Below are 11,560 nucleotides of genomic sequence, written 5' to 3'. Positions count from 1 at the left end.
TCGGATCAGATCCAGGATAAATACATGAAGGGTTTGGTTCTAAAATGCATCTAGTGCCAACTTCTATTGCATTGGGGGGAATGAACTTCACACACAGAATTGTCCTGCTTTCCACTCATTAATGTGCAATTATCCATCATTTAAGAGAGAAGAGTGTTTTTTATTGTGTTTATTGGGTTTAATTGTGTTTAATATTGTGTTTATTACAGTTTAAGTATAATCTTATGATGTGTTTTTGGAATGAAACTCTTTATTTGATAAGGTCACATTTATACAGTGTTCCTCTTTACCCAAATTTAATGGACTGAAGTATCTGAAGTTTCCTTTTTTAACTTTTATACCGGAGCTATGATGCTAATGTAGCTAACGTCTAATGGAAGTCTATGTCACCCAAAATCTTCTTGTTATATTAATCTTACAGCTGCTCTGCGAAACCAGTGAAAAACTTCAGACACCAGACATGTCGACTGATTGACTATATTTAAAGTAAGATTTGAATTTTCGGTGAATCATTCCTTTAAAGTCACAAACTGTTCATATACACTATATGTCCAAATGTTTGTGGACACAACTTCCTTATAGAGTAATTTTGTCAATAGAATAGGACTCTCTGGAGCAGATAAACATGAACCTATTGGCACCATGCTGCCTAATGCCAGGTATGGGCTGGAGGGGTATAAAGCCCCCCAGCATTGAGCTGTGGAGCAGTGGAAGAACTGTGTTCTCTGAAATGATGATTGTTGCCCCATCCAATACATACATACATTTGGGATCAGCTGAGTTGGGGATGAGGTGGGGTGGTGATCATCCAACATCCTGACCTCACTAACCCTGTTGTCCCTGAATGCAATCCTCACACCAATGGTTTAAAATATAATCAAAAGCCTTCTCCCCTGGACAATAGACAAAAGACAGTTACTCCAACAAAAGCAGGATAAACTCTTTTCTAACACCCTCAATTTTGAAAAAAAAGAAAATGAATAAGGATGGTGTCCCAATACTTTTGCCCATAGGGTGTATCGAGAACAGTAATTTTTCTTGTCTATGATTGATAATAAGATCGCTATATTATACAGTCAGCTGTTCTAGTACCAAAGTTCTGTGTGTGTCCAAAAGATAATCTTATCTGAAAGGGAGAACGCTGAGAGATGCTTTGCTCAGTAACATTTTCCTTCCCTTGGGAAGAAGATAATCCTGTGGAATTTGAGTGTCAGTGGACTGGAAGGGCATCAGAGATTCATGGGAGACGGGATTAGGAAACATATTTGTGGTATTCATTAAAAATAATTTGATTACAGTTGGATTACAAAACTGTTATGATAATAAAGCCCTACAGGATAAAAGACAGATGGTCTTACTTTTACTGAACAATACCTTTATCTCATCCTGCTTCTCATTCTGATTCACTGAGCGCTCACACCACTTCACCCTCCCTTTTAAAGCAATAGTAAAAACTCCAGACGTCTCCTGTGCAGCATGAACGCTGTTACAGGCTTTGCTTTTTGTTAGTCCTGCTGTCTTTGATTGTGTTTTGATTGTGAAAGTGTTTTGTGATCTAGTCTAAGTTTCTATTTACAGTGGATAGTTTTACATGACAGTTTTTGCACTCATGTTTTCTACAGTATTAACTATTGGACCTTCATTAAGCAGTCATTTGTAGTAAGTTAAATGTATGGTTATTTTTTGTGTAAGATTAATGTTTCCTCCTAGTAATGAAAGATCAAGGCAAGTCATGGAGAATGTGTCTGAAATACTGCAAAATGTCATAAAATTAAATAATAAAATCAGAAGAAAAATGCCAAATAAAGTGTCTTGGTTGATTCCTGTCTTGGTTGTGGTTGGTGTGGCGCAACAGATAACACCACTACCTGCCAGTGAGCTGCCACACCATGTGGGAGACTGGGGTTCGATTCCTGGTCTAGGTGACTATGCTGCGCTACACCAATAAGAGTCCTTGGGCCAGACTCCCAACACTACATTGACCCTCCTCTGTAATACGAGTTGCCTTGTAAGTTGCTCTGGATAAGAGCGTCAACTAAATGCCATAAACGTAAATGTCATGTAATTCCTGATCCTGAAGCTCTTTAAGTCCAGTCAGAAATGTCCATGAGCGCAGCTGGACGGCTGCAAGATTAGTGTCCCTTAGAAAAAGAGGTTAATTCAAGTATGTCTAACAGCTAGTATTAGTAGACTTTGGTTTACTTCTAAAACAAGTTTGCCTGCAGTTTACTTTTTATTCATTAGAGATAAACTAACTAAAATTACACATCTTCAACTCCCTAACTCCATCATTCCAGAGAACACAGCTCCACTGCTCCACAGATCAATGCTGGGGGGCTTTATACCCCTCTAGCCCACGCCTGGCATTAGGCAGCATGGTGCCATAGAGTGTGGGCATAAATGAGTCCTATCCTTCTCCCCCTTTCTAGATGCTGTAGCAGGACCTGATAAGGGATGTAGAAAAGGCATCCTGGAAACACTGATAAACCATTACACATCCTTAACATTGTGCCAATCTTACTTGCAGACACAGGAAACGTTTGGTAGAGGTTACTACTGCTGAAGGGAGCTCTACAGGCTTCACTTACTTTTTCTAGCCTGCAATGTGGATGCTTACTCAACGTGCACATTAGTGTGTAATTAGATTAGCGTTAACTATTGTGTTTGTCTGTAACTTTGACTCGTAATGATAATCAGACCACATTTTATTAGTACTCAGCGCACAAATCCAGGCCATTCCAAAGGCCTGACCTCTGTTTTCCAATATAATACATTTGTCTAATAAACAGATCTAAACTTTGCACACTGCTCAAACTCTGGCATATGACTGTGTGGAAACGTGATTCGTGCTGTGTCTGGAAGATAGCGTAAGTGCTGACTATGCTACAACGAGCTTGAAACGGCTCCGTCCACGTGCTTCTAGAGTCAGCTGCAAGCCAGGCCGCTGTGGAGCTGTGGATTGTGGAGAGAGTGAGCACAGAGGCCGACCGAGTGCAACCCAGCTTTTAAAAATGCCAACCTCAGCCAACACAGGAAAGGTAAACAACTCCTCACCCTGAAACATCTGGAGCTCTCAAGCGAAATGACAAGCGTTAGATAACAACGTGCTGCATTATTAACACATCTCCACCGCAGCCTTTTACCGCAGGTGAGCTCGTGCTCTGTATACACTCTGATTAATAGTGAACAAACTGTCATAATTACAGACAGACTGAAGCACTACATCTGGATTCGGGACCACTTCCCACTCCAAAAACCTTTCAACCGTGCCGTAGGAGAAACAGATTGGAGCCTACAAGCGTTTACAAGTTTGGCCTGAGTGACTCTCAATCATTCCAGCTAAGAATGCTAATGTTAGCACTTAAAAGCCTGAGAAGCCCAAGCCTGGAAAGCATCAAATCTCCGTCTCAAAGCCCCGCAGTAAGGATGTTACAGTGAAAAATGAGCTGACCTTTTCCCTATATCTAGCCTGAGATATTAATAGACATAATAACACACTGTTGATTTTAGGAGAACAGGGAAGTCGAGCGTGTTTCAGGTTGAGCTGGTGTTTACAGATCTGCCCTGAGACACTTGCGCAACACCAGGAAAAGACCAACTAAGCAAGACACTGAAAAAGTCAGTACGGCTCTGAGCGGCATAGCTGTCTAAGTGTTGGCCCCATCATTGGCTAATGCCTAAAGAGCACACCTGGCATTGCTCTCTTCTTTGGTTATTGCCCCAAATCAGCTGCACAATTTCACACAGGCATGAAATAGCAATTGCTTTAAATGTCTGTGGACACCCCTTCTAACGAATGCATTCAGCTACTTTTAAGGTGCACCAATTGCCGATACAAATGTGCAAATGCACACACACAGCTTGTCTGGTACCTGTAGAGAAGTATTACCATTAGCATACTGGACTCTCTGGAGTAGATACACATTAACCTATTGGCACCATTCTGCCTAACGCCAGGCGTGGGCTAGAGGGTATAAAATAAAGCCCCCCAGCATTGAGCTGTGGAGCAGTGGAAGAACTGTGCTCTCTAGAATGATGCTGCTCCAACCAATACTTTTGAGATGAGTTGAGGAGGAGATCATCCTACATCCTTAGCTAACCACCAACACTACTGCCACATAATGCAATCAAATCCTCACAGCAATGCTCTAAAATCTAGTATCAAGTCTTCCCTGGACAGTAGAGACGGTTACTCACAACAAAAGCAAGATGAACTCTTTTGATACCCTTGATTTCAAAAGAAACAACACAATGAGCGGGTGTCCCAATACTTTTGTCCATACCGTGCACTACAGCATTTGAAGTTTATAAACTTCTACTAATAAACATTATATTTCACTGAAACGCAGATCCAGGCACATTTAGTCCAAATTTCTACATCTTCATGAATGCTTGTGTACTGGCGTCTGCATATCGTGGCTCTCACCTCCTCTCCAAAATGTAAACTTTACAGGAGAAGGAAAAAAAACATTTTAGCTTTTAATGAAAGACAAAAAAACATTGGATATCAGCATCAGCCAAGAACTCCCATTCCCATCCTGCACCTTGTGAAACACCTTTAACTTAATTAAAACAAGAGTGAAACGCCTCTAAATGCCCATAGTCTTTCCAAGAGTAAATAAAGCCAGATAGACATGATATGTCCTCAAGATTTGAGGAGTACATTATTCAAGGTGGTGCCCCTCCGCTGCAAGCGGCACTTCTTAAATAAGTGTGTTAGACAGAAAACACAAGTTACACGAGTTCACACTGCGAACAAAAAGTCAGGGGCAGGGTCTTCCTGCTGTTCGTCAGGTATTCACGTCCGTGTGCTCAGTCCCGCTGGAAGTGGAAGACGCTGCACCCCAGCTCAACCATGGCTCCGATCAGAAGAGTCCAGAGCGGGATACAAACAAAACTCAGCCAGATGTCCATCAGGCGCTCCAGCTTCACGCACAGCGTCAGGCAGAAGGCCAGCTTTAAGAGAATAGCCACGAGGTACCACGCTCGCTTTTTCAGGTTCTCCGCTCCATTGCGCGGGTCAAAGCCCGGCTTGCAGCGGCCTGCCATTTTGATGATAAGCATGAGCAGGAGAATAGTGTCGAAGGTCCACACGGGGAGGAAGACCAGGAACCAGCTCCACTCGATCTTCTTGTCCAACTTGAGGACCAGCATGATGAGGAAGATGAGGCTGAAGATCCATGTGAGGAGCACTCTCTGAGCAAGGGACATGCTCATTCAGGACAGCTCGGGAAGGAGGGCTTCCAACCAATCTGATGAAGAGAAAGCAAAGAGAGTTAATTTAGATGCTCATGATATTTCAGCCAGTGTAAAGGTCTACTTCAGATGCTGGTGTGTGTGTGTGTGTGTGTGTGTGTGTGTATATATATATATATATATATATATATATATATATATATATATATATATATATATATGAGAGAGAGAGAGAGAGAGGCAGGTATTAAACTAAAGGGAAAACTAAAATTAATAGAGAAACAATCAGATGCTTCCAAACAGGTGCACAGTGTTAGACCCAGCCCAGCTGACCTCAACTTTGGACCAAGATGTCAAGAGGAGAAGATCTAGGAGATCTGGTGTACTATTGAGTACAGGTGTATTATTGGGGAACGGATGACACAAGCTTCGCCTCCAAGAATGATCAACAGGCCAGTGTTTCAATCTTAACAATCTGTTTTTTAAGAAAAACAGGGGAGCAGCCGTTCCTCAGGTGACTGAGAATGTCAATGCAGGACGTGAGCAAATTGTCAGCATGAACAGTCCAGCCACAGCCCCACAGAGACGGATACTGCAGCAGATCTGCAGTGAATCCAGCCCTCATTACAAAGCTGAACAGCCAGGAGATTAAGATTAGCCAAGTGTAAGTGTGCCATACAGTAAAAGGTAACGGTAGAGGTCTAAACGCTTGACCCCTATGGTGATAGGGCGTCCGGTGGCTGTTATGCAATACTGATCATCTTTATTCGGTGACAAAAATGATTCTGTCCTCAAGGGATGGTTCCCCTCATCCACAGGGTACGAGGGGTCTGTGGATGGGGAGGGTACCGCCATCCATAAAGAGACCACTCCCATCCGGACAGGACTGTTGGGAGGAAGCAGGTGGCAGGTGTGCTGCATTAGGACCAGCCCAGCTGACCTCAAGCTTATACCAAGCTGCCCAGAGGAGAAGATCTAAGCGAGTTAGAAGGACGGTTCATTACTGGAGAGCAGACAGCAGGAGCTTCCGCCAACAAGACTGTTGTTCAACCGGAAAACAAAGAGACCGAAATGATGATCAGAATAACTGTGAAGGAAAAGCACAGGTCCATGGTGCCTCAGCAGGTGTGAAGATCTACTGCAGGAAGGCCTTTAAACTCAAACCTGCTAAAGAACCATGGGAGATTTCGTACAGCCCTCCTTACCACCCCCCTCAAAACACTGGCTGGAGGAATATCTTCAGGAAGAACAGCCCTCTAGTTCTAGATCTCAGTTCTAGATACTAGAGAACCACAGCCTACGTGGACTGAAGCTGTTCTGGTGAGCTGCTGCGCCTCCAAACCGGACTAAACACTGGGCTGGCTTTTCTTTTACCAGGTCACCCGTCTGCAGGAACACCTGTCCGGCAGACAGGAGCTCCGGGACGCTATTAGCTCCGGCGGTTTCACGACCCGAGGAGACGAACGCGGGTTTCTGACGCACGACACTGTAAACTCACCGAGACGCACAGAGGCTGGGTGTCGTGTGGATAAGCAGGAGCTTTTCAGGAGGAGAAGAGCTTCAGCCGGAGGCTCTTGAGCTTCATCTCTGCCTGCTTTTCAAAACACCTTCGTTTCCTGACTCCTGACTGTTGTGCTGCCACACAGCTCACACACCGCGGTACGAGCGGCGCGGCGCGGCGCCCCCTAGCGTGCTGGAGTGAACCAGGCCGTACCAACAGTAAACAGACACCCAGCCTTTCCAGGTGGTCTCTGCAGATCACTGCCCTGGTTTATTTAGTATTTTGGGGGTGAAAAATGATTCAGTTTAAGCCTGTTAAGCTACAACCCTGTTATTTTGCCTTAGGATGAAAAATTTGGGAAATAAAGCTCTGATTTTAGTGGGGGGTCACCACAATGGCTCACAGTAGCCTATTAAATCTATCTATCAAATGTATTTTTTGTAATAATAATTACAACAACAACAACAACAACAACAACAATAATAATAATAATAATAATAATAATAAGTCTTACCCAATAGCTTTGGAGTCCTTTCTGAGTCCTCTTGGCATGGTGTGTGGTGAACCAGCCCGTCTCACTTCTCTGCTTGGCCCAGCGTTAGCTTTTAGCCTCTTAGCAGATATTTGCAATGGCGCTTGCTCCAGTCGGCCTTCTCCCTTCTCCCCATTGGCCTAGCTTCCGTATTTTCCCCAAAGCTGCCGCTGCATTTAGCCTCAAAAGGCTTGGACTAGTGCTCCGGGTGTTTGTACGGTGTGAGGGGTGTAAATATAATGAGTCAGGACTGTTACGCAACAGTTTGGGGGTTTCGGGTTTCGGTTATGCTGAATCGTCTTCTTTTTCAGGGAAGACAGCAGTGAGGTTTGAGGCTTGTCCATCTCCCAAACTCTCATTATTCAACTACGCCAAGGTAAACACAGCTGTCCACTGTAGGGCCCCTTTGCAGGTCAGGAATTCTCCATTCTGGTGATGTCTCTTGAAGGTGGGAGGAACTGTTATTTGAGGCTAATGCAAAAGGAAGCAAGAAAGGTAATATTATTATTGAATCCTCCACCCTTAGGAAGGTTCTCAATGGCTGCATTCAGGGTTTATACTGTTATATATACAGTAAGCAGGCAGTTATACTGTACAATGATATTCTGAGTACGCCTTGTAGTCTCAAAACAGCTTTAATTTGCTGTTGGGTAAATGGAACAGTGGAAAGGCTGATTTCTGAGATCTTTTAAAATCCCTACCCAGACTTACTGCATCTACAACCTTCTTCCTGAAGGCCTCAGAGAGCTCTGTGGATCTGGCCCCAGTGGATCTGGCCCCAGTGATCTTCACCACTCACTTCAACAATCAAGAGCAAGTCAGACTAAATGTCTGTGGAAATAATAAGACGGGTTCCTCCTTCTAATTGTAGACACTTTAATTAGTAATAAATGTGTGTTTGTGGGGGTCTAATTTTTTCTTACATGAAAATTGCATTTCTATTAATTACATTTTACAAATAATTTTAAGACATTTTGAATTGTATTACTTACATCTCTCACTAGCAATCAAGTGAAATTCAAATGCCTATATGTTAAAACATGTTATAAAAGACAAAGGTTTTTATGGGGCGTCTTTATTTCCCCCCCCAAACGACTGTATATCAGTGTTTTTTGCATGATGCCGTCCATATATTTGCCATTGCCATGCAATTAGTTCAATTTCACTGATTATTTTATTAAACATACAGTCCCAAAAACTGTTTACAAGCTTCAGCTCCTCCTCTGCTACATTTTGAACTCCAGGTTCAGACATGAGCTGCATGGGCAGACAAGTTTCCCTGACCTCCACTCAACCGCCCTCATGAACCACCCCTCGGAGCATGGGGCTGTCCAGGGCCAGCCAGAACCCTGGCTTGACGTCTCTGCAGCGCGTGCTCTGCTCTGCTAGCCTCAGGCTCTGCCATGGCCCTATAGACAGAGTGATAGTGCTGGACACTGAGTCCGTGGATCAGGAATGGCTGGCTGAAAGGATCAGTCGCTTGGGCCCTGAGGCGTCTGCACAGCTTCCTCCATCTCCTCAGGCTTTCTGGAATCAGCCGCTTGCGTCTGCTCTGCCTTTTGTCCTCTGATCGTTTAAGCCTGTCTACCTGTGGCACAGCACGTCTGCTTCCAGAGGCCTTTCTGAGAAAGCAAGACATGCCTCTGTGCCAGCCTGCTCTCATCACATCTTCCACTGCTCAGAAATGAAGAGTTGAAGGTGCTTGGAGAAGGTTTTCAAGAAGAATGACAAGAATGAGAAGCATGTAATCACAGAATAGGACTGATACATGATCATTCATAATACATAATTCAACTGTAAGAGCACTGGACATTATCATCTTAAACAAACGACCACCACCATGCTTCACAGTTAGTATGAGGTCATTACCTTGAAAATGAACGGGCCCGTGTCGGCCAAAAAGCTCCACTTTAGGGTCATCCATCCAGAACACAGTTACAGAACTAAGGAGGATCATTCGGGTGCTTCTTTAACACCAGCATTTGTATCTCATCTGACATGAGGTGCCTGACCAGGGGCACCATATTGGGCCTTTTCTGTTTGGAGTTAGGCGGCCCGAAAAAATTGCTGGAAGTTGTGGGGCCCAGTGTAATATCTTTTCATAGGGCCCCGGTGCCTGACTGCACAACCTGTGTGCTGGCCCAAAAGGCCCCAAATTAGATTCTGATTAGCCAGGGCTGGCCCAAGTCGATTTGTGTGGTTAACTGAAGCGCTCACACGCTGACCTCTGATACTAATTTGGTTGCAGATTGAAGAGCTGACACCTTTTTCTACACCTGTAGGTTGTGTAATTGATACCTTACACAGTAAAGACAGGAAAGGATTACCAAACTTAGCTAGATTCTGTCTACTACTTTCTTTCCGGAAGGAATTATCCATCTTAATGTCTATACACTACTACAACCCACTATAAAACCAGACCACATCAATGGCCATCTTCTTTACATCTTCCACTATAACACCACTGTGCATGTTCTTTTAATGCAATGGCTGCAATAGCCTAGTTTAGCCACCAGATGGCACTGTGTCTGTACTTTTACAGGAGCACAGAGCAATGGTTCATCTGCTCAGAGCTGCTATTCTGACTCATTAAACTGAACATAGCAGTGCAGATTGCTTTAGAGATGTCACTTTTCATTAATCAGCTCTCTTCTTTAAAGCCACAATTAGGGCTTTAGCAAAGCAGACTGTTCCTGCCACAGAAGGAAGATCTCAAATACATTTTGCAACATGGAAAACCACAAACTGTGGTACCAAAATGTGTTTATAGACCAAGAATGATTCGACAAACCTGGTTTAAAGCCTGATTCAGCTTGGAAAGAATCGAGTTAGAAGCGGAAGCTTGAATTTATACAACAGTATGATGCAAGAATCTTCAGAAACTTTTTAGTGTTTAAGGATGGAAACTGATTAGAACACCAGATTTCTGGCATCGGTGTTGCTGAAAACAACAAAATCAAGCCATTACCTCCTCCATTCTTTCTTTATGCCCCTTGAAATCCCAGTCTGATCCCCTATTTTCCAGTATTAGATATACAGCTCATTTTCTAGATACCCGTAAGGTGGTAAAGGACTGTGACAAACACACACACAAACACAGATTGCACCAGGATTCACTGAATTAGCTTATTACCCTTTGCAAATATCTCGTTGTAGGTCTTGCGTTATTGGGGGCTTGAGGGGATGGGTGTAGAGGAGCCAGGTAACAATAGCAATGCTGCTTCTCTACACACTGCTTATCAAGTGAAACCACACAACTGCATCCTGCCCCTGGAGTCTGAGAGCAGAAATTGGGTTTTAATTGGCTCTTCCCAATTCCACCGAATTCTGCACGGTCTCAGGCTCAGTGCACACAAGGAGGAGCGTGGGTATAGTTATCTGTTTAGGAGGTTCTTGGGAAAAATACAGGATTTCCCCCCCATTGCCAAAACATTTCAGGAAAACGTAATGGGTTCATCTACTTCTGGCCATTTTCAGTCAAATTCAATGACATTTATCCAATGCCGAACCAATTCAATGGCTTCTTTTCATTTTTGAACCATTTTAAATCAACTTCTATTGCTGTTTTTAATTTCTCAACCATTTTCAGTTGAATTCTGCAGCTTTTTCCCATTTTTGAACCATTTTGAGTGAAATTTAATGGTGCGTTTTTCATTAAATTCAAAGGCCTTTTCCAGTTTTGAACAATCTTTTGTTCAGTTTGAGTAATTTTCAGTCTTTTCCCATTGCTGTACCATTTTCAGCTGAATTCAGCAGTTCATTTAACTGCTCTTTTCAGTAGAATTTAATGACTCTTCCCATTTCTAAAGCATTTTTAACAAAAAAATAAATAAAATAATTTCAATGGCCTTTTTTGAGTCGTTTTCAGTCTTTTCCCTTGGTAGATTGCTCTACCATCTTCAGTTTATTTCACAGCTGAACCATTTCTTGTAAAAATTCAATGGCTATTTATATATTTTTTCCCGGTGCTCAACCCTCCCGCTGACCCTCCTGTCCAGCTCTCTTGAACCAACAAGTTCTGTTATTTTGACCCTGCAGCAGAAAAAAGCAGCACTTTGCATTCTGTGAAGTGCTCATCTAGAGGTGAAAGCATGCATACATTAGCATTTGACACATCAAACTGGACACAGTAGGTCAAAGGCAGGTGACCCTTGTCTATCCACTATATAGTTTTGGGCACGCATGCTGCTAATTAACTACAGCTATTCATACATATTTCATGTTTACTATATGTATATGACATGAAATGTCACTGAAGGTGAGCACTACCTGTGTAAGATGATAAAACGGTCATTTACTCTGGATACGACTGTCTGCTAAATGCATGTAAA

The 11,560-nt window shown here is 43.1% G+C and overlaps 1 protein-coding gene across 1 annotated transcript; it reads right to left on the bottom strand.

Moving 5' to 3' along the window:
- Nucleotides 1-4,463: 4,463 nt before the first annotated feature.
- Nucleotides 4,464-6,828, bottom strand: tmem60 (transmembrane protein 60). The gene is made up of 2 exons (XM_072663626.1): nucleotides 6,695-6,828; nucleotides 4,464-5,252 (listed from the first exon to the last, which is right to left on the bottom strand). Exon 2 carries the CDS (start codon nucleotides 5,215-5,217, stop codon nucleotides 4,813-4,815), a length of 405 nt encoding a protein of 134 aa, XP_072519727.1. The 5' UTR covers nucleotides 5,218-5,252; nucleotides 6,695-6,828; the 3' UTR covers nucleotides 4,464-4,812.
- Nucleotides 6,829-11,560: the final 4,732 nt, after the last annotated feature.

The sequence above is a fragment of the Salminus brasiliensis genome, chromosome 19 (genome assembly GCF_030463535.1).
Source record: "Salminus brasiliensis chromosome 19, fSalBra1.hap2, whole genome shotgun sequence".
Taxonomy (NCBI): Eukaryota; Metazoa; Chordata; class Actinopteri; order Characiformes; family Bryconidae; genus Salminus; species Salminus brasiliensis.
Note: the sequence above shows the minus strand (reverse complement) of the source record. Positions and strands in the feature narration are given on the sequence as shown.